The sequence below is a fragment of the Pyrgilauda ruficollis genome, unplaced genomic scaffold (genome assembly GCF_017590135.1).
Source record: "Pyrgilauda ruficollis isolate IOZ18807 unplaced genomic scaffold, ASM1759013v1 scaffold18, whole genome shotgun sequence".
Taxonomy (NCBI): domain Eukaryota; kingdom Metazoa; phylum Chordata; class Aves; order Passeriformes; family Passeridae; genus Pyrgilauda; species Pyrgilauda ruficollis.
The window spans coordinates 8,713,338-8,740,662 of NW_024516984.1; the positions used below are offsets into that span (position 1 = coordinate 8,713,338).

Sequence of the window (27,325 nt, forward strand, 5' to 3'; positions counted from 1 at the left end):
CAGTTCCGCCCGGCCCTGCCCTGCTCGCCGAGCCGCAACCAATCAGCGCCGCCGCCTCTCATGGCCCGGGCCGTCGTCGCCGCGCGCTTGTTTTGGCCCGCAAGTGCCCTTTGGTGGCCGAGGGGAAAGCTGAGGGAGCGCTGTCCCAGGGGGAGCGGCGGCTCTGAGGGCTGCCGTGTCCCAGGTGGAGCGCTGTCCCATGTGGAGCTGTGGCTCTGAGGGCTGCCGTGTCCCAGGTGGAGCGCTGTCCCATGTGGAGCGGTGGCTCTGAGGGCTGCCATGTCCCACGCTTCCTGGGAGAGCAAAAGGCGAAACGTGGGTGTTTTCCTGCATGTGGTCCGAAGGGCTTCGCTAAGCGCATCTTCACGTGGGCCCTGGAGAGAGGAGGCTGTGGAGGGGAGGGAGGACATACCAGAGGCTGGAAAAACTGAAAAGTGGGAGCTTCGACTTGGCAGCGAAGCCCTTGTAGGTATGTGAAGACGGGCGGTATTAGTTGGAGTGTGTCTATCTGAGAAGGCAACTGTTTGTACATGTTAAAATGTAAAACATGGGAGGACGAAGGTAAGTCTGCAAAGGGCTGAATTTAGGGCAAGTGATAAAGGGCAGAACAGTTTTCCTCTCAGAGATGCGGTGGAGGGTCAAGTGATGTTCTGGTAGATCTGGTGAAAGGCTTTAATTTGAGCATTATTTCAGTCCAGGGAAGAACAGGGTGGTATCAGAGCAGGCTGATGGGCTTTTACCTCCTTTGACTCCTGTGCTCATGCTAAATTGCACCCACAGCAATCTTGCTGTGGCATTAATACATTGAGCTCAAAGAGACAAGAAGACACATAATCTAACTTAGAAGGATCTTCTATTTGGACAGCTGTATTAATATAGTACAAGACGTAGGTTTGCACTTTAGAAGAGATTGTGACAACTTCTTGCTCAAGAATGAAATTTCTTAGTGTTTGACATGAACCAGGTGGACGTAAAAAATATTATTATGCATTAATGTTTAATTGAGCAGAAATTTTATAAGTTTTGTAGTAAAAACTGACAGGAAGGTAGATAAGAGCTTGAAATTACCATGATAAACAAAAGCAGGACCAGGTTGCTGAGTGTAAGCTCTGCTCAGTACTAGCAAAATCATCTTTGTTATCATCTCTGTGTTCAACACAAGTCCACAACACAGCTCCGTACCAAGCCACTGTGAAGAAAATTAACTCTGATCCAACCAAAACCAGCACAACACCCAGCCCTGAGTTTCCTTGAGGAGCCCATAATATGTGGACAAATGGATTTCAGGTGCTGTACCAGGTCTATCTCTTCCCCTTGACACCAGAACGAGCCTGAAGTATTTTAGAAAAGATGCATATCTTGTAGCTATTTGAGGTCAAATGACTCTTGTGCTGGGTGAGCTTGCAGCAGCATGAGAAATGGTACTCTAGTGTGGCAAAAACCATATTTTTATTCTTATGAGTGAGGTGGAAAATCACAGTAGGTCAATTTAATTCCTAAACCAGTTTTTTCTTTCTCTTGCAGGTGTTTCTACCAGTTCTGTCTGTGATGGTGGCAGTATTTTTCCCACTTTTAGCTCCAGTAGCCTTGTCTCCAAACCTGCAACATGTTTACGCTTTCCTCTTAGAGTTTATCTGCCTTTTATACATTTTAAATTGCATTTTGCATTTCTTGATAAAATCACTAGCTGCTTAGAGCTCCTGCTAGAAATCTCTCCTGCTGATGGATCTCCTTAGGGCAAATGTGAATAGTGTTTAATCCCAGTATAACTAAGAGCCAGCAGAGGATTTTGTTTAACTGAGAGCATAAAAGTACAAGTTACATGTGATATACAGGTGTGCATGCATGTGTGCATATGTATATATAGATATAAATGAATGTATGTGTATTCCATACCTATATACATGTGTAAATATATATTTATAAAAGCATAGGCATTAGCATAGGGAGTTAGTGTGTATATATTTTTGTCTCTGTGTATACATTAATGTATATGTGTAGCAATTTAACAAGTGCAGGGAGTCTCACCTAAACTTGTAAAATCTGTAAAATGCTCTCTCTTGCTCCTGAAGACAGTTCAAATAAGAAATAAGACCAAATTGCAACACAAATAATCATTGGTATGATCATATAATAAATGAGTAAATACATACTTAACAGCATCATAATGTAAATATACTTTTGGTCTCCAGACTCAATCAGTCTGGAGTATTCTTGGTTCGTAGTTGCTCATTTATTAGAACTTCCAGTTTAAAAGGCTTTAGTCTTCTGTTCATTTGCTAAATTTTTTTGGTTTGAATTTATTTGTAATAAGAATCTTTAAGGAACATCATAAAATTGACAGATCTTTTTTAATCCCTGAAAAACTGTGCATTTTAGTATTTTTGCTGTTTTGGAACAACACATACAAATTCATTATGAAATCTTACACTTTCTTCTTCAATTTCTTTTTAGGTGTTATTGGGAAGTAGAAGGTCCCTTTCCCCCAATTTTTATTTTGTTTATGAAAGCAAATTAAATTATTTTTTCTTTTGATAGATGATCTATATTAACTTCGTACAATATTTAATCTTAAAAGCAAAGAATCATTGCACAAGAAACATCACATGCTTAGGTGATTAATATGTTAGTATATGCTATTATTTTTATGACTGCAATAGAATTACATGTGTAAAGAAGTTTTTCAAATTTGTCAATGAAAGCTCAGCAATACAACCAGTAGATGGCCCCAGCCTAACACCTCCCTTACACAGTGGTGCTTTGGTTTGCTGGCTGGGTGGAAAAGTTCTTGCTAGAATACTCAGTGCACCGATGTATAAAAAAATAGGGATCAGACTGATGGATAAAGACTTTATTTATAGCTGCCCAAATTACAGGGTGCCCTTCTATAAAGCTGCGAACCAACTGAACATTAAACTGAACATTTAAGGAGATTTGACTTAACACAAATTAAAAGAAAGAAGGCAAGAAGAAAGTGCCTTTTCTCACAGGTGGTAATGCACACAGAATGAAAATTTGAAGTAAAGTTTTACTTAACACAAATTAAAACAAGTGCATGAAGAAAGTGCCTTTTCTCACAGGTGGTAATGCACACAGAATGAAAATTTGAAGTAAAATTTAGAACATTTAAAATGCTGTAGGGAGTAAAGTCTGTGCAAGTGAGTAGCTGAGCTGGAGATTGGATCCTGCTGAAAGCAAGACAAGAATCAATCTGTAATTTCAGTCAATATTGCTATTGGAAAAAACATTTATCTTGCTATTTAAATTTTAAAAATCACAGGAATCAATGTTTCCAGCAGTAATATTTTAAGAATTGAATTCTACTGAGTAATAAAAGGAAGGAAGGATTTTACTGTGACCAAAGCACCAACCAGGGATTTATAAATGCAGGTGGTGCCTGGCAGTGGCACAGATTATCAACTAATCTGTATCAAATAATTTATTTAAACCCATATTTTAATATGGAAATAAAAGTGAAATTTATAGAGAACAAAAAGTGTATGTGACAGTAATATTGTGCTGTAGACCAGATGGTTAGAAAAAGCAAGCATCAGGGGGAAGTTGCTCAGTTGGCTGTGTAATTTCTTATATCTTGTTTATACACCAATTCCATGAACTGTTGAGTACCTAGTGAATACCTATGTTTGGGTTGGAAACATTGGAACGTGTATCTATCTGGTAAAGATACAAACTTTGAATTTAGAGATGTAGCAGTTTCAACATATGAGGGAACTAGAAAGTCCCAATAAAGCGTTATATGAAATAAAGTGTATTTGTGTATCCGTTCATGCCATGTTTTAGATGGAAACAAAGGAAGTATAGCCAGAAGTACTCACTGATTTTGGATGCCTTGGACCTGGTATTTCATAGAAATTCATGACTATAGACTATCCTCTATAGTTAGACGGTAGTCTAACTAGTCCTCTAGAATCAAGTTCCAAGAATACTAAAAGAGGAAAGGACGAGTCCTCTCAGTCAGCTTGGTTTAGATGAAGAGCAGATATCTTAAAGCTCAACTTCTGACTGTGGATAGCTGCAATTCCTTTATGATCTAAAGTCTATGAAATTTTAAATTACCACAATGAAATCTTAAGATTCCACAACTCAAGCTGGGAGGATTTAAAATAGAGTATAGAAAATGAGGAAAACAGAATTAATGACAATTTGTTACATTTATGACTTAAATTATTCCAGTATGGTCTTGGATTTTATAGAGAAAGAGAAGTTTGAATTTCTCTGGGCAGTACGCAGATTCCTTAATCTGACAACTGTTCTGCAAGTGCTACCTTATTCACAATATCTAATTACTCTTCTACAGCAAATGAGGGATTGGCTACCTCACATTTAGCATCTCCTTCAACACAAACTGTTCACTTATTGCCATATCTAAATGAGACGGGGATCTTCTGAAAAAAACCCTCCCCTTAAAATGACCTGAAAAGGTAATCATACAGCTGAGATGAATTAACATTATAAAAGAAATCTCAGATGTTTCTGATCTCCTGAATGAGTCACTGATGTTTTCTTAATGCAGCCTTTCGCATGAGTTTTTTAAAAATGTGAAATCACAAAGAAGCAAATGCAGAATTAAATTCATAAAGATTTCTTGTTGCTGGATCATTCCAGATTTTCGAACACTAATTGTAAAGAACAGAATTTGATATTTTAACTAATATTAGTGACTCTAGCCAAGGGCAATTCAATATTTTAATATTACAGCTTATTTCAGTGACACTAGTGGGTCTCAGCTGCTTTCCTACGTGAATATGCCTCAGAAAATACTGCACAGAAATGTGACTGGTTTAGTTCTAGAATACATCAGACATTAATTTAAATTTTTAATTCATTTTTTTCCTGTGACTTAATAATTCTTTTAATTCATACATGCATATTTTATAAGTTCAACCTCACAACAAATAAAGATAAAATGTGGAATTTTTTTAATACTGTACTGGCCCAGTTTGACATGTAACCTCCCTAGCTGTTTTTTTTTGTTTCCTATCACAATACTTGTCTGTATGTCTGCATTACCTTTCTTTTGTCCTTTATCTCCTTAAAAACACCACACAGCTTAATAAATTATTATCAGTCCTATTTTCAAAAACTTCTTGTAGCTATACATCATGCTAACTCCATGTGTGTTGACTGCTTTACAAAAAAAAATGCAGAGGCAAAACCCAGCGACTGTACAGAAGAAATAAAAAAAAAATCCTTGGAAAAATAATGGAATGGTTAATATTAAACTAATCAATAAATAATTAAAAGTGAATAGCAGAATTAATTTGTGTTTATGGAAAGTAACTGTATTGGGTCTGGCTGAGATGGAGTTCATTTTCCTTGTCTCAAGCTACTAGTTGTTCCCCATCTTATTTGCTCTGTCCTGTCACTCAGAGCTTGGTGGCTTGGTGAGCACCTGGTTTCCAGCCAAGGTCAACCCACTATATAATTCTATCAAACCATCTTCATATTATGTTTTCTGTAATACCGGTTGCTTAAAGGTTGAAGAAAATTGGGATTTAGAGGTCTCTTGAAGCTGTAGACTTCAACAAAGCTTTACACCACTATACATTTTGTTTTGCAATCCTAGAACAAAGTAAGTTGGGGTTTTTTTTCATCATGCAGAGCTACTAAAATGAGCCTTACTAGCAAACCTTTGTGCTAGGCATACTATTAGCTAGGGACTTTCTTTTGCTGGCAGAAGAAGATGTTTTTATTCCTGGCAGCATGTGGTACATGCATAGGTTGGGCTGAGACCTCCCTACATGCCATAAATCTTTGTTGTGGGGGTCATAAGGTTGTCCAGAGAACCTGTGGATGCCCTGTGGAAGTGTTGAGGCCTGGCTGAATGGGGCTGGGAGCAACCCGGCCTAGTGGAAGGTGTCCCTGTCCACGGCAGGGGTGTTGAACTAGATGGTCACTAAAGGTCCCTTCTTACTCAGGTGCTTCTATGATTCTGTGATTGCCAAGTTTTGGGCATCAGGTGCCTGCCACAGTAAAGTCCCACCAGGGACTTGTGGGTTGGGCATGATCAAGCTTGGAACTTTGAGGAGGCACTGCCAAGCAACCTGACAAACATTCCATAAACGTTCCACTGCAGCTGGTCAGGTAGCATCTCCTGTTTGTGGCTTCTCTTAAGGTTTACAATTCCCAGACTGTGCACAGGAGGATGTATTTGTCAGGTGCTTTTTGTGTAAAGATTTTGGACACAGACAATGGTTAAATTGGCCACCGGTGTCTTCCTTTTGGGATTGCCACTTCTAGAGAGGTCTTCACACCAGAGCATCTTTTATATGTGGGCTGGTTTCTTGTGAACTGAAATGATCACTTCACGTTGTGACTTTCAGTAGATGTTACCTTGCCCTCTAAATTTATCTTCTTGGTACCAGAATTGCCTTCATGTTTAATTAACTTTTCTTTCATGCTTGCAAATAATTTTATTATGTTCTGTTAAGAAATGGCAGAAAGTTGGATACAGGCAAAGTGGAGCAATCCTAGCATTTCTGCTTGTGTGTCTGTGACTTAATTCTCTTTTCCCAAATTGAAGCCCAAATTGATATTGCTTTCTGAAAGGTTTTCCAAGTATATCAGCAGGGAGATATTTTTTCTAGTGTGTATATTCATGGAAAATCAGCATGAGACCTTAGTTCCAGTTAAGAGAAAACTAAGCAACCTGTTGTCTGAGGATGGCTGTGAACTAAAAATCACTTAATGCTATCATGCTGAGCAACTTAAGTGCTGTGAAAAACTGTCATAATTTCTTTTTGTTATCTTCGTACGATCTTCAGAATTCTTTTTTTTTTTTTCTACTAAATGAGATTCTTTTTGTACTGTGTTCAGCAAGAGGGAAAAATTAACTGAAAACAATTTATGTTTGCAAATACTCTCTATAAAAAAACTGAACATTTTAGCTAATTTTTGTGTTGAAAAACTTGGTGAAGTGTCGATGACCCTTGCTTTGTGCAAACTATATTAAAATATCATGCTAACTACTTGTGTTGTTTTCAGTGGGGTTTTTTTGTACTCACCTGTCTTTGCTCTTACAAGTCTACTTTGTATCTTAGTACTGCAGAGGCAGTCTTGCAAGAAAAAGGGATGACATGGAAAAGACACCTAGACAGCAAAGAAGGGGAGACTGTGGGTGTTCCACTACACAGAAGTAGATACCAAAATAATTTACTGTTTTTCTATATTAATGGCATTTCATGTAAAGAAATTGTTTACTTATAATTTTAATTTAGTTGAAAAAAGCTTTTTCCAAAGCATAGTGTAGTCTAAACTAATATTTTGTTCATGCTCTCTAATTATAATTTAGCATTTTACTATTACAGTCATGCCACAGCTGCATTATAAGGTGGAGGAAATACCTTCTTCAGAAGACATGAAAAAGCAGTGATATGCTGAAGCATATAATATACTGTACTTGCTGAATTGCCTTATGATTTTTGAATGGATAAATAAAACCCCCAGCTTTTTACAAATAGCTGTCTCAGGGCTTGGCTTTTCATTCAAATCTTACTAAAAAGTGAATTTACTGATACCTGCTTTATGTGTGTCTGTTCTTGTGCCAGCCTTGCCTGTGAGCTCAAGTAGTCCCCTGTCTGAAGCAGAACTCATGTTAAAATTATAGACACTAATCAATCATATTTCCTTGTCTTGGGTTTGCTCTATTAAATCAAGTCAGTCCACTGTCCTCTTGAATGCCAGGAACTTTGTTTTCTAACATATCCATAGCTGCTTTCATAGTTGTTTTTGATCAGATATGAATTCCTTCCTGATTTTTTTCAACCAGAATTGACCATAGTACTTTCTAAATCATCTCTCAAATGCCAGTATGACTTTTTTTGTGCTAAGAATTTATTTGTTGGGGTTTTACCACACTCTTTGATCATTAAGCTGTGGCTAATTGGTACAGTCAGTTTTGTATCTAATTAAGTATTTAAGTTTCACAGCTACTAAACCTTATTTTAGAGTAGAAATCCTTGTTAATAATCCTGGGTTCCAAAGTGGTGTTCCTATTCCCTCTTGCTGTGTGTTAATTTAATCGTTTGCATGTACGTAAAATGTATGTAAAAAAATATATGTAGTGCCTTGAAATTGATACTATAAGGGCCCAGATATGCTTACATGTTTTCTGCATGTTCATGTGATTTTTCCTGTTTTTTAATTAGGAAAGTCTAGATATGGAAACAACTGGTGAAGAAGCAACTGTCAATCCAGGTAGCATTGTAAGCTACTTCTGTTCTAAATTCCTTGACTATACCCTAGCCAAAAGCTTTTTCTTAAGCAATTGAGATGGACTGAACTACTGGGTATTTTTCATCTATTAAAAAATCTGTGTTGCTCTTGACATTACAAGGCATAGCCACGGATTTTAGGGCTGTACTGTTAAAGAGCTTAAAGGTATTCAGACAAAAAGGTCCCAAACCCCAGTGTTTTTCCAAAACAAGTGCATGATAAAAGGTTGTGGACAGGAGGGTATACTTGTAGTATAGGGCATTTTGAATATACCATTACTTTCAACAGTACTTAAAGAGTTTAATGTTGTGTGCAGTAATTTCTTCATAAGGAAGTGAAGCAAAAGGAAAAAAGCTTTGCTTTTTTGAGTGCTATGAAGATAGATTGGAAAGTAGGTTTTAGGCACAGTTTTTCTTAAGAGCTAATTTCTTGCATGGAAGCAGGACTTTTTAAATGGAAATCCATGCACACACTCAATTTTAAATTTCTTACCTTCATTATGCCAGTAACTTTTCTTAAGCATCTGTATCCTGTGCACCTTCTATTCATTTTTCCTTTTTGGGATGCTTATTGTTTTCCAGTAAAAAATGACCTGTCTAACCTTGAAAGAATAGTAATTAAAGAGACTTTATATTCTTACTCAAGTGTTTTACAGTTCTTGTTAAAAATCAGGTGTGTGTTTTTTCACTTCTACTATGCATTGATTAACCCCTGCCTGCCTTGAAACTTTCCCTGAACTTGGAGATGGGCGATACACATCCTGTGTTCTGCCTCTTTGTCTGTCCTGCTTTATCTTAAACTTGTTTGTGACATTGTTCTAAATTCTTTGCTTTCAACAGAACCTAGAAGATATGACACAGATTCTTCAGGACAATCTTCATCTGTCTCAGAGAGAGATTCATGCAAAGGGTACAAAAGGTTTGTGTATGGTTAAGTGATAGTTTTTCTGTCACAATAGGGCTGTCACATGAGCTTACTTTAATGTTAACTACTTAACTACTTTAACTACTCAGTAATGCTTTCAAAGGATTTTGGACTGGTGGCAAATAATATAATTAGTAATATTATTACTGTGGTTGTCTGAGAGTATAAAGAAAAGAAACACTGGCAGGCCATTCTTTTTACTTGCCATCAGATCTTATTTGAAAACGCAGTATTTCTGGTCATTGATAAGGTGATGATGAGTGTTGTGGCTGAGATTGTGTGGCTGAAATTAATTTGTTCTATAACTGAAGCCAGAATCTCCCTCTGAAAACCTTAGACTATTTAATCTTGAGAGATGAAAGTTATTTTCTTAAAACCAAAGACGATTTAGTTAGAGGGAGAGCCTGTATGGAAGTTTGAATGGATTTTTTTAATTGCTCAAACGCTGATTCTGATGTCTCTTTGGAATCAGTTCATGCTTCTGTATGAAACCATCCTTAAACCAGAAAAATATTAAATGAAAATCTAATTTATGAATTGCAGCAGCAATGACAAAGGGGTATCAGATTGTTTAAACAGAGTGCAGAGAGTGCCTTCCCTTGCTAGATAGGGACATTTTGTTTAGTAACATTGAAAGCAGACAATTATGGAAGGAAGGGGTTTTGAAGTAAAATTTTTAAATAAGTTTAAAATGTTGATGTTCCACAGAGTGGCTACATAATGCTAAGTGAAACTCGATTTGTGTGTCTGAGAGAGAGAGACTGGACAAAAGCAGTAACTTGATTAAGAATTTTCTTTGCACACTAGTGATACATTTTACCTTCCTAAGAAAAATTAAATATTCTTGTCACAAGGAAAATCCCATAATGTACTTTGATATCAGATAAAATTTCCAATTATCTGAAAACTTTGTAGATTTCAAAGTAATCTCTGAGATAGTCCTGACTTAAATTTTAGTATTACTTGGAGTGCATTTTAATTTTTTACTTGTTTGAATGTTTGCAGACAGAGATATGGAGTCCTCAGCAGTGATTCCTTTTCCTCTTCTGATGATGATGAGGATTTTGAAATACAGAAGAAGAAGAGAAATTTAAGGAGGTTAATGAAATTAGAGAATAGGGGAGGGAGGAGTGTACCTGGGAGGACTTTGCATGTGCCTAACTACAAAGTGTTGCCATCTTCATCTTGTACCCTTTCTAAATTGGAGCAATATTTAATCATACCTGTTGGTATTAAAAACTGTGGTTGGAGACTCTACATTTGGATTTTTAGAATTGACTTTTTTCTAAGAAATTTGATTTCCAGGTGGGAATGGGAGGAAATGTAGAGATACACACTTTGATGTATTTTCTTGATGTAAAACTTCACTGCTTCTGTGTTTTACCATTGTTTGTTCAAAATGAAAACCACTATAGGAGAAAATGTTATAAGTAGGAAATAGATTTTGTTACTTAACAAATGTTCTAGAAATATTAATTTAATAGCAGTCTAACAAATGAGTTTTCAGCCTGACATCTTTCAGACGTGTTTCTTCTGGCACACATATTCCAAAGTCCTAAGGAAAGCCCAGGAGTCATGGGCAGCCTTTATAATGTCAACACCCACTGAAATAAGTATTCTCCTGGGCTGTAACTTTTTGAAGGTAAAAGCTAAACCTATTTGAAAGATGTCAGTGTGTTTGAGAAGGGGAGGAATCAAAAGTCTTCTATCTGCATTGTAAGTTAGGAAGCACCTTTTTTTTCCTCAATTCAAATCAGATCTCTTCTGGTCAGCTTTCAGAAGTGTGCCTCAACAGGAGTTGACAAGGATACCATGAAAACTGGAGGAAGTCTGGCTGGTGTGGAGCAAATGCAAATAGATGGTTCAGTAAGTATTTTTGATTCATTGTGGCAGTGACACATTTGCAGTATTTATGAAAGCTTCCAGTAGTGGGCCATCTATAACTAGCTGGGTTTACAGTTTTCTCTCTAGCAATCTGGCTTCTCATGGAACCTTATCAATGCTGCAGCTTTCTTTAACATATAAAATGTGTTCTGTTGACTTCATCTTTAGGTACAGTTTGATGGTGTGGGTGGTCTTTCTGACCACATTTCATCTTTAAAAGAGATGGTCATTTTTCCATTGCTTTATCCCGAAATCTTTGAGAGATTGAAAATTGAACCTCCAAGGTAACAGACACTGTTTAAAACTCTTAAGTTCTAATTTACCTATTTTCAGGAGAATTCAACTGGGGCATCAATGTTTCATGCTTCCAGATTCTCAGCAGTGGGGTTTTTTTCAACAGTAGTAATATGTAATTAAAAAAAAAAGTTGGTGGACTCCAGTATATGTGTAGGCCCAAAGATTTACTGCCTGGTGAGACCATCCTTTCAAAGTGTCTTGCCTTTCAAAGGCAGAGTTGGGGATTTTTTCTTTATAGCTCTGTGTGGAAGCGGACTTGATTGGTTTGTAAGCAGGAAGTACTTTCTACTCAGAGTCAAATGTTTGTTTATTGAAAGTCCACTTGTCTCTACCACCAACTCTTTTTTTTTAAGTTCTCAAGTATCACTTTTGCAACTGATAGGATATGCAATTAGAAACTTGCAGCGTTTGTTGTACTTGAGCTAAAATAAGAATCTGTCCTCTTTTTGCAGAACTAAGTGGCTTCTGTGTTACAAAAAAAAAAAAAAAAAAACCAAAAAAAAAAAAAAAAAAAAAAAAGGTTTTTAATTTTAATTTTAATATTTTTTTTACAGAGCTAAGTGGCTTCTGTGTTACAAAAAAACAAAACAAAACAAAACAAAACAGTGCTTTAATTGTTAGCTTTATATATTCTTGGTCAACAAAACTCAGTCACAGCATATTGAACTAGGGCCTAAAATTCTTTGCCTTCAGTAACTTTAAAAGTATTTCAAAATGGAAAGAAAATATTTCTGTGCTTTGCTTCTTTATTAATTGAAATTCTTTTTTGAAGCAGCAGTGTATTTGCTTTTGTAGTTGATATAAATGCAGAAATGCAGAATATCTTTCCAGCTTTAGAATACTTCTTTATCACCAGCAAAGGGAAGCCAATGCCAGTAACTCAAAGCTTTTTGAAGGAGAATCAAATGTTTTACTATGAAACCTTGACTTATGTGAAAACAAGAATGAATATGGAGTGCATCACTGAAAAATGAACTGATGATTCCTAAGTTAGCCTAGTCTCAGATTCTGTGTTGGAGGTTTGTTCTTGTTTGGCTCCAGCCACCCGTGCTGGATTGTCAGAAGTTTTGAAAGTATCCTTTTGGGATGCTGTAAGCTTTTATCAAGGTTTTGTATTTCCTCATTATCCTTTTTACTGATTTTGTTTGCTGCCTTGGAGAACTGTGTAGGAATGTTTTTGACTTTTCTCATTCTTCAGCTGTTACTGCTACCTTATCCATGAGGTGTTTTGTTTAGGAGAGCAAAGTTGTGTGTTTTAAGGATGGGGTTCATAACAGGTGCTTTTCCATGATGTTTTTTTCTTATGTGACTTTTTAAAATTTACTTTTTTTTAATTGCAGAGGCTGTCTGTTCTATGGTCCTCCAGGGACAGGAAAGACACTGCTTGCTCGTGCACTTGCTAATGAATGCAGTCAAGGTGACATGAGAGTAACCTTTTTTATGAGAAAAGGTGCTGAGTGCCTGAGTAAATGGATAGGAGAATCTGAACGACAGCTTCGTTTATTATTTGAGCAGGTAAGGTTGAAATTTGGCATGTGTTCTGTCTGAGTTGGAATTAAATTTCTATGGTCTATATGTTTTGTCAGCTCCTTTCACTGAAATGGGATTGCCACTGTTTCCTTTTTCAGTGAAGTTTTAGGGGTTTGAAATCTTGAGATGTATTGGGAAAGGTTAGTAAAGGAAATAATAAAATTCTGCAAAGTACCACCACTACCACCCCCCTCTCCCCCAAAGCAACAAACCTAACAACCTCCCAAAAAGTCACAAAAAATGTTTCAAGAAGTAAGAGGTGGTGGCTTAACATCTGAGGGAAAGAGATGCAGGTTGAAAGCACAGTCATTTAAACGGATAACAGAGGGTTGCTTCCAGAACCTATAACTTAGCTAAATCCTGTCTCTGTTCTTGTGGTTTCCAGGAAGATGTAAAAACTACTGATGTGGTTTGTTTCTTGTCACCCAGTCTCCTTGAGTTGATACAGGCTGCTGTCTTCTGTTACTCATGCCAGTTTACTCTGTTAGCTCAGTTAACAGAATCTGAAAAATTTAGTTAGTGCCATTCCAACCATGATGTTTTTCATGCTTTTTCTCTTTCAAATAGGGCTGTTTTTCTGATAACAATATTCCTGTGTTTTCATTGTAGGCCTACCAGATGCGACCTTCAATTATTTTCTTTGACGAGATTGATGCTCTGGCTCCTGTACGGTCCAATAAACAAGACCAAATTCATAGGTAGGGTATGTCTTGTATCTACATAGAAGCTGTTTGATCTTTGTGAAAAAAAAGGCAATTTATTTAACTTCAAGTGACACATTCATTTTTCCGAAAATTAGTAATTCTGTGCAAATGAATCTGAGATTTTTAAACAGTAATTGAAAACAGTTTGCTGAGCTTGATATCAGCAAAAGGTCTGTGCTACCTTATCTATATTTTATTATGACTCAAAATGAGTCTTTTGCTAAACAGCATCTCATCAATAAAAACTTGTCCTGTTTGAGCGATCATTGGTCAAGGTTATGTGTAACTGAAGAAAGTTTACTAAGCTGGTGAATGAAAACCAAATTTTTCTGTTAGCTCTGTTGTGGGGACGCTTCTGGCACTTATGGATGGCTTAACCAGCAGAGGAGAGGTTGTGGTGATAGGAGCCACCAACAGACTGGATTCCATAGATCCTGCTTTGCGAAGACCTGGTCGCTTTGAACGAGAATTCCGCTTCCGTTTGCCAAACAAAGAGGTCAGAACTACCTCTCAACCTTACGCTTCTGTGGCAAAGTCCATCTCTGTGACAAATCCCTGTAATAAGGCAGCATTGTGCAGCAGTGCAAGTCTGCATCTGTATTGTACAGTTTGGACAAAAGCTATAGGGAGACAAAATAGGATATTGGAGAAATTGCATTGTAGTGTACAGGGCAGACCTGGCTCTGAATATATATGATTAGGGTGATTTCAACAAGTATCAAGAGTTTCTTGATTTGAACAAGAGAGTTAATTCTCTACTTAGTTTTGGTTTCTCTTTACTGGTGAAGAAAATAGGATGCTGATAGTAACTGAAATGTTTAAGAAAGAATGGGTATATTAATTAGTTATAAACTACCCCTCTAGCATCTTGAAAGTAAAAGAAAGGGTGAGAGAATGCCTCCATGGTAGCAAAAACTTTGATCAAGGCTGATGCTGGAGCAAATTAAATATGTTGGGATCTTACTGGAGGTTATTGACAGGGACTTGGACAAAGATGTGAAGGATACTGCATAGGTGCAGGGCTTGGGAAGCTTCTAGCTCAATGGCAATAGTTAAGCAATATAAAAATGGGTATTTAGAAACTAAAAAATATTGAAGGGGGGAGATAGCTTGAAAAACTGGAGACCTCTTTTTGTGTTTTCTCACTGGCTATCTCTGATATTTCTTATCACTTCTTGGAAAAAGGATAAAAAGGCTTACTGGATTAAAAGCTAGTAAAAATGCACAAATATTTTTCTCCAGTTTTCATCTGCTCTCAGGAGATGAAGTGCCATTAAAAAGATCTAATACATGATTCTCTACTGTGAAAGAGTTCTAGAAATCTGCCATAATTAATCTGTGTACTAAACGATTAATGAAACTTTGCTTAATTTGAGAGAATTTTCTTTGATGAAAATACCTCTGTTTGCAGATAAGGATTTTACAATGACTTTTTCTTCAGAATCATTAGGTCTCACACTTGGGAAAACTCACTTTTATGGTAGATGTAAATGCCTTTTACTTTACTGCAGGCCCCAGCAAGAGTTTAATGTAACAAGTTCAGAATTATTAAATTTCCAGCTTGAAGAAGCAGACAGTGTATTAATAATTGACATTTAAAACACTAAAAGGTTTAGCAGATAAGAAAAGTATTTGTATTGGCATAAGGGATTTTGTGGGTTTGTGTTGTCATTGTTCATTTAAGAGAAAATTTAGGGCAAACTGAAATGCAACTGTTTCCAGGCAAGAAAAGAAATTTTCAAAATTCACACACGAGACTGGAAGCCGAAGCCATCGGACAACTTACTTGAAGAGCTGGCTGAAGAATGCGTTGGTGAGCTTGAAATCTGTGGGTTACTACATGTGACTTGAGTCGTAGGGAACCTGAGCTTGTAGCAGGCAGTACTGAAGCACTTGTACCTTGTGGCAGAGAGAGGCAGTGAGGAGGCATTTGACATGGGAGCAAATTTAGACACTGCTTTCAATTTTCTTTTTGTCTCTTAGAACATTGGATGGGTTTGCAACATCTTTCCCAGGAACAAAGTTTTGAGCAGCAGGCTGCTGCCTAAGTGCAGGATATCAGGCTGTGAGCCATGTGACAGAACTTTTCTGCTGTGCAGTTACTCTTTGAATTGTCTCTTAGCCTGGTAATTTTTGGCTTCATACAAAGTTATTCAGTGTTGCCCTTTAGAAGTACTGGCCTTGAATTCTGTTTTGTCTGAGATTGACATAACATTTGATTCTTCTTTTGTTTATTAGGATACTGTGGTGCTGATATTAAAGCCTTATGTGCCGAAACTGGTCTCTGTGCTTTGCGGCATCGCTATCCTCAGCTATATGAAAGCAGACAGAGACTGCAGATAAACATGGATTCAATTAAAATAAAAGCAAATGACTTTTCCATGGCCATGCAGAAGACTGTTCCAGCTTCACGGAGGGTTGTGCCTTCCCCTGGGCAAGCACTATCAGCTATTTCAAAGCCACTGTTAGAAGACACACTGGAAAGGATTTTACAAACCTTGCAGAGAGTATTTCCCCATGCTGAGCTTGCACTAAAGAAGGACCAACAGCAAGGTAGAACATCTACATCCACTTGTTTTAAAATCTGCCAGAGCAAAAGCTTGTGATGTGTGCAATCAACGTACACAAATGTACTCAGCTGTACTAGCAGCGCAATTTTATAATTTGTGTGCGCACGATGCTGGGTGGGAGCTGTGAGTGACATGCAAAAGCAGTTGAGAACTACACATTCTCTGCTGGAGGACCCTGTTTCTGACAGGAGCTAACATCACATTTATCACTTGCAGAGAGGAATCTAAGCTTTAAATTATTAGCACCTATTTTTAAATAAATGCTTAAAGCAGGAGAAAAAAAAGAAAGCAGTTTTTCAAGTGTCTGGGAGCTACATAAGTTGTTCCTAACCATCTTTTTTCTAAGGAGAAAAACTCACAAGTTTTTGTCAACAGAGAGATAATACCTGATGCAATTCATGGGACATAGGACAGCTTTGTAGAGACTTGTGCATTCTCCTTTGATTTGTGGTAGAATGAACTCTTCAGGAAATAGCATTCAAATGATGAAATACAAGAGAAGTGTTTTCAGCACCGATTTTGAAGGTGTATTAATGCAAGAGAGAGATAGACTATACAAGAAAGTTAACAAACCTCTCTTCTCTTTAAATCTTATTTTAGGAAATTATGTGATCGATAGTGATGAGGAATCACCATCAATCTCTGAAGAGAAGCTGACTCATAAAATGTCTGGTTACAAGAAGGCAGAATTCCGCACTTTCAGCAGGTACATTTGTCCCTGTTGTGGCTCTGTTTTTAAGAGAGCTGAGTGTGTAAACTGTTTGGTGTGAGGGATGCTAGATGAAGGAGTTGAGAGTGTGTGTGTGGGGTGATTGATATTTGCCAGACATAAGTGTGAAGGTTACTCCTGTCCTGAGTACACTCCCCTGACCCATCAAGCTGAGCTGTTGTGTGGGTTTTTGGCTGGATATTCGCACTCTGGGATTTAAGAGCTGTTACTTAACCCAGCCAAAAGAGTAGCAGATGTGCTAGGGACTGGCAGGATTTCTAGCAGAGGCAGAGTACCAATTAGTGAGAAAGTAGGCTTTGATAGTTCTCCTGTTCATGGACCAGCTTATTATTTTGTGGAAGAGGAAGAGTATTTACAAAAGAAAGTGCATAGGAAAAAACTCTAATGTCTGTTTTCCTATTCATCGCTCATTTTTAAACTTGTTTTCTACTTATTACTGTAGAAATCCTCGTGACCAACCAACATCTTACAGGCCACGGTTCTTACTAATTGAAGAGCCAGGATCTGGGCAAGCTTCTGATTTGGCAGCTGCAGTAATACATTCCCTGGAAAAGTTTCCAATTTATACACTAGATACACCAACTTTGTTTGCTAGCACATTACCAGATGAAACATGTGTACAGGTAGCTTTTTTCCTCATTAGTCTCATAGGATTAGTGTATAAAGCAAAAGTCATTGTCAATATAAGTCACCTGATTTAGATGTGCTGTTTTGTTTACTTTCGTCTGAAAATCCACTTTTCCGATGGAATGATACCACGTAAGGATTTTATACATAGCTCTGTTATCCATTTGAAATGTAACAGGGAGAATATTACTAGCAGCTCGGGAGGATGGGAATTGCTGCTAATAAACCCCTCTCTGTGGCAAGAAATCCTGCTGGTCTCATGTGGTATTTAGAAAGTTGTTTTTGTTGCTTCTTGAGAGTCTGTGCTACCAGTAGATGGCTCTGCGTCGTCCTGACAGCATGTCAGCGCACATTCTGTAGCCTCTTTTTTAATAGTATTTGTAGGGCAGCCAAGGTTTTGAGGCAAAGATGTTTTTTTCGTTTGTTTGGGGTTTCTTAACATATACATACACAGCTTTTACTGCTACAGTACATGCAGCAAAAGTGTTAAAATTCATGGAATACTTAGATTTGTATGGTGTTGAGTTTTCATTAACTAGGAAAAGGAAATATAAGCAGTTTAGTGCTGTTTTGCTTTTTTACTTTTGGGTAGTAAATCCTGTTTGTTTTTTGGCATCACTGTATTAAAATATTTCTGTTTAAGCAACTTGGAAATAAATTTTTAGGTGTATTCTTTAACAAAATTCTTCAAGAAGACGTGCTGAGCATTGTAGACATGTGAAACTGCATTAAAGGAAGGTGTTCAAAATGTGAATGTGTTGCTTGGACTATTTTGTTTCAGTAACAGAAGTTTTCATGCTGTTAATAAGTGCCTTCTAAAATAAGGATTGAAATCTCTTCCATAATTTTTGATAGTAGAAATAGAAAAATGTAATACAACTTGGAAGTATTCAAATTGAGACACTTCATTTAAATTAATTAAAAATAAAATCAGAGAAAGCCCAAACACCATACTAAAAAGCCAGCACTTGTCCTCTAAGCCTTGCCATTTTCCCTCTGTAGCTGCCATGAAGATTCAAGGCAAAGGACAGCAGGGCACATAAATGGAAAATAAGCAGCCTTGGGGATGGTGAATCACCCCTTTCTCAGTTGTTTGTCATTCAGTTTCTTCACGGAGCTTAAAACCTAGAATGTGATCCTTAGAGAAGGCACTTTAAATTGCCATGCTGTAAAAACCTAGTCTTTTAAGGCCACAAAGATAACTGTTAATTTATAATCTTATCCAGATAAGTATTCAGTTTTATTCAGAGAGATACTAATTTTTTTGGAACAGAATATAAGAAGTTTGCATGGCCTTGTATAACTGAAGTATATTTTCTCTTCGTGTTTTAGATAAAAGTATTGTTTAATAATGAATATGAAGAAGTATTCAGAATCTCACGTCCAACCTGTGCTGAGAGAAGACGTTTTTTTGAGGACTTAGTTATGAAGCAAGCTGCTCAACCTCCTGCATTAAAAAACAACACAAGTGAGGAGGATGCTCTACATACAGAACTTTGCTAACTCTAGGTTAACAGTTAATACAGTATTTGCTTGGGTGATAATTTTCTATCAGTCATTTTTCATGTGCTTGTATATGAGTGCCATCAGTTAACTACAACTTTCTGATTCAATTAAGCTTGCCAGCCTTTGGAAGTGCTGCCTGTAGCACCACCACCTACGCCTCGAAAGCTGACAGAGGAAGAAATAAAACAGTTGGAAGAGCAGGAAGAGGATACATTGCGTGAACTCAGGATTTACTTAAGAGATGTGGCTCAAAGACTTGTCATTGACAAACGTTTCAAAGCATTTACAAAGCCCATTGTCTCAGAGGAGGTTAGTATTGACTTATAATACCATCATAACTGTGTGTATTCATAATTCCTCTGTGTTTATGTTTCTTGGTGTTCTTGTGCTCTTTGTAGGAAAGTTTATCTTTCATGTTAGGACCGTACTATACTGATATTACAAGAAGAAGGAAGTGAATTTTGCTTTTACTTGACTCCTTGAGACTCTCAAATGTTTATTATTTGGGTATTCACTGAAAGCCCTATGTTCTTTCTAAAAGATCTTTAAAACTTTAGAATATTTCAGTTAGAATGGATCTACAAGGATGAGCTAGTCCAAGTGCCAGTTACACCAAATGTCAACACAATTTGCCCATGGAAAGGTTTGGATACGTAGGTATGTTACAGCACTAAAAAGCAGAGAGATCACTTTATATTTATAAAAAGTACCAAAAGGGCTGTTTTAATAAACTGTAAAGCTCTTTGATTAAATAGTTTCTGTGAGAACAGGAGTAGAAGCAGCAGTTTGTCAAATAAATTTTCAGATACTATTCTCAGTTTCATCTGGGGCTTTTCTCAGTACTTAATCAACCATAAAGGCTGCATGTTTTTTCTTGCTCCCATACACTTCCCATTGAATTTATTGAATAAGTCTATGCCAGGGGCATGTACTTCAAAGTCAGTTGTAATTTTAAGATAGCTTTGCATTTCAGCAAAGTCCCATTCCCCTAAGTATCCACTCACTTGTCTTTCTTTCCTTGTAGTTTCCAAGATAACTATAATAACCTGAATAACCTGTAAACACACGGATGTCCTAATCTAAAGTAGTGATTAGGCTTCTTTTAAGCTCTGAGTAAAGAAATTGACTTTTCTGGGTCCAGTTATCTCATTCTAGAGTAGATGCTTAGGACAAGTGCTTCAAAGGTGCAAATCCTGCAGGTTTTTTTCTTGCTGCCAACAACAAAGAGAACCCAAAGTGACGTTACTGAGAAAGGTTTCTCTGCTGTGATTTTCTGAAAGGAAGTGAAATGCATCACACCAGTTCCCCTCTCTGCTCCACACATGCTTCTGACCACCCTGCTTCTTTTTTCCCCCTCTTCTGGTCTGTCTCTTCAAAGACACCTGAAATACCTTTTCCATTTTCAAGAAGCTGGTTATTTTCTGCATCTTTGTGGGTGTTATAAATACATGGGGCTTTTATGAAGTCCTTTATTTGACTTTATGAAAGTCATGAATTTTTGTAGCTTAAATCTCTGAGCATGTATATTTAATTTGTAGGCACCCAATTACAAGGACACAATTGAACAGCCCATGGACCTCTCGACAGTTCTCTTCAAGATTGACATGCACCAATACTTAACTGCAAGAGATTTTCTAAAGGATATTGATCTAATATGTAGCAATGCTTTAGAGTACAAACCAAATAAAGGGCCTGCAGGTACGGGTCTATTTTTTATTCCTAATTTGGAAAAATTTCAGATGTATAAATGGATAGATGTTTTTCTGTGGAAATTTAGTAATCCCACAGCGGATATGGTATCAGATAATTCTAAAGAGGCCCATTAGATAATTTTAAACAACCCCAGAGAGCATTTCTTGCCAGGTTGTAAATGTTTTAGTGTTAGATATATTGTTTGGTATGGAATTGTGATAGATGTGTTCATTGGTAACTAGTACTTTTTATTAAATAATTAACTTTTCTATTTTTATGCTGAAAATACAGACTGAGATAACCTTTCAGAACCTGCCTATGTAAAAAGAAAAATAATTGTCATTAACCAAAAATAAAGAGTTTCATTGACTGCTAGAAAATGCTCAGTTCTGGCTGTAAAATTTCAGATCATCTCCTGAGGCACAAAGCTTGTACTTTGAGTGATACGGCATATTCCATAGTGAGGCATGAAATGGATGAAGATTTTGAGCAACGCTGCCAAAAAATTAAAGAGTCTCGTAAGGAAAGAGGTAGGTTTTTTGATGCTGAGGATTTTAAGACTTGTCTCATGCTTTGTAACCAGCCACACAAGACACAATTCTTTGCTCTGTGGGTGTAAGAAAGAAAACTCAAAGTGTAATGAGAAATGCAAGACGCCTGCAGCGCCTGTGGACACCAGTACCTCCTGCTCTAATGGCAAGTTGCATTTTATCAGACTTTCTTGGAGAAGATCTAAAGTCACTGCTACCTTCTCTGTTCCTGTGGCCTAAAAGTAGGTTCCTGTGATGCTTAGTTCTTCATGCCAGAGGCACTGAATTTTTCATTATGCTGCTTGTGGAGTAAATCCTGAGGTCATTCATTCAGTATGGTTATGAAGTTGAATGCACTGGCTGCATGACATTGTAAGAGCCTGGCCTTGATGGCCCAACTGACATTTAATAGCACCTACATCTTGAAATTCAAAACATTGTCTCTGTTTCGAATATTCAGCTAGTTTGCAGTTACACGAAACAGTGTTTTTCCCTTCCCTGCCTATAATATATCTAATAGAGAACTGATCTCATTAACTTGCAACCTTTTCTCTAGACACTTGTAGGGAGATAGTACTGAAGCTCCTGTGGTTATTTTCCTTGCAAGATGCTGCTGCTGCGTTTTGAAGAAAGGACTGCTTTGGGATTACTTTTTTGGTATTTCTTTGTAGATAAGTCAAAAAGAAAATGTAAAATGAAGGAAGACTCTTCAAGTATCTCAGTAAAGAGGGAGAATGTTCAGTTTGTATCCTCCCAGGACAGTCCTATAGAAGAACATGAAAATGTACTTCAAGGACAACAGAAAAATGGGACAGAAAATGAAAGTGAGAGAGTGACCCTTGTGGCTAAATGCCCTGCTGAAGAAAAGAGTGTCATGCTTCCTGAATGTTCAGACCTAAGAGAGGAGATTGAAATGCCAGATTGCCAAATAGCCAGAACTGTTGAAGATTCAGGTTCAAGTGGTAAGTGCAAGGTCAAACAGGTAATTTAGCTCCTTTTTGTTTTTGAGGAGAGTGACACTATTTATTCGGTTTTAGCGTTCCTGAATGTCCTTCTGTTACTTCTTTTGTGTCTCTCTCAAATCAACACACAGTGTTCCTTGCATAATGATGTTGTTGCTCCTGTGGTTACTTTGGCTACAGCCATGATTTTTTACAGTGGCTGGTTTTTTTTTGATTCTACAGTTTGTTTTTCAAATGATACCGAATTGTACGAATATATTCCCAGTAATAAGCAGCCTAAGTGTAAACTATACTGCTGTACCTAAAACAGTGTGGACACAGAGACCCCTGTGGTATAGAAGAATTATGTCCCAATGTTTGAAATGTAAGATGTGTAGATGTGTTTCCTAACCTAAAATATTACTTTTTTAGACCATGTTTGGTTTTTTTAACATCAGGTTTACTGTGCAGTGCTGTAGTGGCAGCATGAATATTTCTTCTTAGTTTTACCCCGCCTTTTTTCTCTAGTGCTTTTCTTCATGTCCAAGTTCCTAGTTTTTATGGAGCAGCACTAGAAGGTTAGAAGTCAAGCATTTTTCTGTAAAAAAAATGGATAACAATTCTGTCTCTGTTATTGCAGAGGCTAGTCTTTTCCAGGTACAAGATACTTCACTGATACTGTATTCCAGATAAAGAGAAATCTTGATTTCAAAAACGTGTGTAATTCCAGATTCACAAGTACATCCTACAGCTTGTGTGGGACATTCTCAGCTGGATGAGCAACTGCAAGTATGTGACGGGGAAGCAAAGAAAATTCACATACAGGGAGTGTCTGTGGATTACTCTGAACTCAGAGTAAGTCTAATTTCAATTTTGTTAGTACTGAAGTAGGATGTTTTCTTGCTACCTGTATGGTTGTCAGTTAAGTCACTTGTTAACCAATGCCAATTCAAGCAATTCATGAGAGGGATATATAGCTTGTGAAATGATTCAGCCTGTAATGACTGTTGTTTCCAGAGCTGGTGCAGGTGGCTGCTCTTGCTTCTGGTGAACTGAATTTTAGGAGACCGTTCTCTTCCTAATCTTCAATGTAAAAGGGCTTGTTAAATTGTGAACCTGCTACTGCTGTTGCTTAGCAGTTTTATGATGGACTGGGGAGATGGATATTTTGGTTTGCTGTTTGCATGCTTTCATTAATTAGGACCTGGAAAAGAACCTTGATTTTTAGCAGTGATGACTTTAAACCTGAAATTAGAAGGTGGACCAAAAGATCACCCTGGATAAAATGCTTTGATTTTTCTCAAATACTTTCAAAATTCAGTGCTAGAATTTTGTATCCGTACAGTTACATGTTTTTTCTAGTTCCCTCTAGGACAGAAGTTGTTATCCTAAAGTATAGCCAGGGGAAGGATTAAACATGGGCCTAGCTGCAGAAGGAAAAAGAGGTTCCTTTGCATGAACTGGAGAGGGTAGAAGAATGACCCACCCTTCAGGGGATGTAGCCACAAGAAAAATTCAGGAAATTACTAGGTTGCATTTCTGGAGGTTGGTCAAAGCAGAGGAAGCTGCTGTTTACGTGCTGTGATAAGAAAGGGAGTATTACTAGGTTATTTCCCTTGTGTGGGTGAGATAATTCCCTTTGATAAAGGGGCTCACCAGCATAACTTCTATCACATTTTTAAGTGTTGATCTGAACTGTAGAGGTTAAATTAACTTTCCAATATGGCTTCCTAAGGAAGCAAATTGCAGGGGGTTGTGTTGTTCATGCCTGTTTGTATATTAGCTACATAGTTTTTTTCTAGAATCAGGATGCTAATGGCATGTAATCTGAAGTTATTGCCTGCTGACTGCAGAAGTGGTAGGGTAGAGCCCTTACTGACGTTTCTGCTCATATGTGTTTTAGCTGTGAGGAGAGGGCTACAGTCATGACACACATCTTTTAGAAGACTTCTTTCCTTGACGTGGGTGTCACTGGAACTCACTGCTTGTAGCAGAGAGCCCCTCCAAAATGGAGCTGCTTGGTTTTGTATGGGGGTTTTGGTTGGTTGGTTTTATTTTCTTGGGGGTTTCTTTTGGATGCGTATTCCCTTATTTGCTTGATATTAGGTGTAGAACTCAAATCTTCCAGTAGCTGATCTAAGGGAGGCTGAGTCTGATGGCAAGCAGTTGTGAGGCAGTAGTATTTTTGTTTGATGTGGCTGCTCTCTTCAACTACATCTGTACAGCCTCCCACAAAACACAGCTACTGAACAGCCCCAGCAGTGCTGCTGCTAGCTTGTTAGTGTTGCTTTCCCCAGATTACCACACTCACATTTTTGGTAACACAAGGAACTGTGTGAGAGATAGTAATTTCCTATAGACTGCTCTGCTAGTTCATCCACTCTTGAGTTGAAAGGTAGGAGCTGACTGATGTTAGTCACAGTACAGATTCAGCTAATGGGTAGAGGTGAGCACCTAAGGATGCTTCTGTTTCCATCTGGCACAGCTCTGTCTGGAAGATCTGTAGGCTTGTTTCTAAAAACTCATTTTCTAGGGCTGTCTATTGCACTTCTAATGAAATGCAACCATGATTTCCCTGAGGCAGCCACTCTGTGACAAAGTAGATTGTGTCATTCCCAGCTGTTCTAGAAGGAGTTGAATTGCAGTTATGATCACTGATGTAATATAGTGATGAGTAAGAAAATCCTCTCTGAAATGCAAGTTTTTCTCTGACGTGAAATATTAATTTGCTTCCTCCAGTTAAATCTTTTTGAGATACTTAATCAGTTTTCTGAAGTGCCACTTCTATTTAAAAATATAAGAAAATAGGATGTATCGTGTGCTGTTCTGAATTGCAGTTTCCATTTTTTTGCTTCAGCAAGTGCTGGATTTGGTCATTGCGGCAACTGAGAATGTCAGTATATCTCGCATGGAAAGACTATATGCTCTTCTTAGCCAGTGCATTTACCGACATCGGGAAGATGATGACAAAACTGAGTTAGTGAAGGTAAATTTTTTGTCTTGTAGCCCTTTGTGTCACATGCTATTATACATGTGTGTGAGCGTTGTGTATGTGTATGGGTGCACTGTGAACATCATGCTTATTTGGCATTACTTTGTGCAGCTCAGTTGCCTGTCTCTCAAGGCTTTCATTTCAGTCTGGAAGACATTTATCCATGTTGCAAAACTTTTGTTGTATGTAGCATAATTTTTGGCAGTCTCAGAAGGAAAAGGCTTGAAGGCAATGGCTCCACCCACTCAGGCCTCTCAAACCAGTTAACCTCAGTCTGTCAGTAGTCTCCAGAAGCTTTTCAGGGCTCTGGGAGGCTGTGAAAGGAGGGTGCATTTCTCAGTGTGTCACTTCCTCTTTTCCCCCTTGCAGGCAGGCACATGTGGTAATGCTTGTATAGTAGTCATTCCATTCTTGAAAAGAAATTAAGTATAAAGCATAACAAGAACTTAAGACTTTTTTCTAGTCTCACCAGACTTTATTTTTAATTAGCATGGCCCAAGCATCTTTAATTTGACAAATGGGGGGTTTTGTGCCTATGACAGTTTGCTAATGAGTCAAATTCTCTAATCTTTGCCTCTAAGAGGGGATTTCTGAGCTGTCAGAACTAGGCAGAAATCTTCCACAGGCACCCATGGTCCCAGTTGGGCATTCCCAGTATTCAGTTCATTAAGGTAGGTTGGATATTCAACTTCAGCTTCAAGGCCCTTGAATCCATTTGTCTTTCAGATGCTTGTGCCTGAGAATAGATAAAATTTATTATGCCTCTCAGTCTGCCTTAAAAAAAGATTGTTCTCTTTGGCCCTAGTCATCTCAATCTCTTCTTCCAGAGCTGATAAAGAGCTAGAACAGACTCTGTTCTGATTGTGCAGGCCAGTCCTGAAAAATGCACCCACTCTTCTCTCATATTGATGTGGTTTGGTGTGAATAGGGACCTGTTTATGTTATCTGACAGCTTTTGAGCTTTTGTGACTGGACTTGATTTTTTTGATTTGTTTTCTACTTCTACCTTAACGGTAAAACACCTCCTCTTCAGAGTACCTGCATGATTTGATCAGAAGCAACCTTTGCTGTATATGAAGAGAGAGACTTTAACAAGTACTTAATCAGAGTGCAGAAAAGAACAGTTCCAGCTTTTAGTTGTGGCTTTTTGGGAACTGCTTCTTCTCTCATTGTTGAAACTATCACTGATAAAGATCCATAGTCCCATAATACAGATTCCTCCAGTCTCTCTAGCCTACTCTGTATTTTGGTTGCCTAAGGATTTGTTTGAAACTAACAGGTCTAGAAAGATGAAGCACATGTATTGGCTAAAGATGTATTGGCTAAACTTACTAACAACTGTAAGTTATCAACAGACTCTTGATTCTTTTGATGAAGAAGCAAACAGGGTTCTCTTGCTTGCGTTCACACTGTGACTCTTCATTTGTCTTTTTCTTGTTAGGCAATGAAGAAAGAAATTGCAACGTTAAATTATCTGTGATACTTGACTTCAGTATATTCTAATGTTGATGTACTTCTCCCAAATGGAAAAATTATGTTTAATGTCTCAGTAATTGCAGCAACTAAGAACAGAAGAATAGAAAAAAGAAACTTCTTTTAGCATATGAAGGAAACCAGACATAACCTCCACTCTGACTATGGATCATCTCCTTGCACACTGGGTGAAAGAGCTTGTTTCAAGACAACAATGTTTTCTTTCTATGGAAACATCATGAAATTCTTCTAGAGGGTCCTGATTCTGACTCCTGATATTGTCACAAAGCTTCCAAATATTTTTGTCACTGTAAGATGTGGGAACTTATTTTATTTTTCCTTTAACTTCTTCCTCTGATTTCTAGTGAAGAGAAGTGAGTTGGGAGGTTCTGGGTTCTGCACCTTGGAGGCAACAACCTTGGTTGTGTGTACAGACTGGAGAATGAGATGGAAATGCTGGAAAGCAGTGCCACAAAAAAGAACCTGGGTCCTGGTTGATGGTTGAATCTGAGTCAGCCCTGGCAGTCAGGAGGGTCAAGCATGTCCTGGGGTGTATCAGGCACAGCATGGCCAGCCAGGCAAGGGAGGGGATTGTCCTGCTCTGCTCTGCACTGGAGCAGCCCTACCTTGAGTCATATGTGCAGTGTTGGGCTCCTCAATATAAAAAAGACATTAAATTATTAAAGAGTG

General features: G+C 37.8%; 1 protein-coding gene across 1 annotated transcript; it reads left to right on the top strand.

The window, feature by feature from the left end:
• Positions 1-279: 279 nt before the first annotated feature.
• Positions 280-26,642, top strand: LOC121351926 (ATPase family AAA domain-containing protein 2-like). The gene is made up of 21 exons (XM_041464393.1): positions 280-469; positions 9,075-9,153; positions 10,165-10,257; positions 10,917-11,025; positions 11,212-11,327; positions 12,681-12,855; positions 13,480-13,568; positions 13,911-14,070; positions 15,297-15,387; positions 15,813-16,127; positions 16,745-16,850; positions 17,317-17,497; positions 18,834-18,969; positions 19,120-19,316; positions 20,546-20,705; positions 21,107-21,233; positions 21,283-21,395; positions 21,901-22,191; positions 22,901-23,025; positions 25,028-25,156; positions 26,604-26,642. Exons 1-21 carry the CDS (start codon positions 280-282, stop codon positions 26,640-26,642), a joined length of 3,021 nt encoding a protein of 1,006 aa, XP_041320327.1.
• The last annotated feature ends 683 nt before the right edge of the window (positions 26,643-27,325 follow it).

Excerpts from the sequence above, each read along its gene's own strand:
- LOC121351926 (XM_041464393.1), top strand. The coding sequence starts at position 280 with ATGTCCCACGCTTCCTGGGAGAGCAAAAGGCGAAACGTGGGTGTTTTC. Across the intron at positions 14,071-15,296 it reads TCCGTTTGCCAAACAAAGAG|GCAAGAAAAGAAATTTTCAA; the intron begins GTCAGAACTACC and ends AACTGTTTCCAG. Across the intron at positions 22,192-22,900 it reads TGAAGATTCAGGTTCAAGTG|ATTCACAAGTACATCCTACA; the intron begins GTAAGTGCAAGG and ends GTGTAATTCCAG.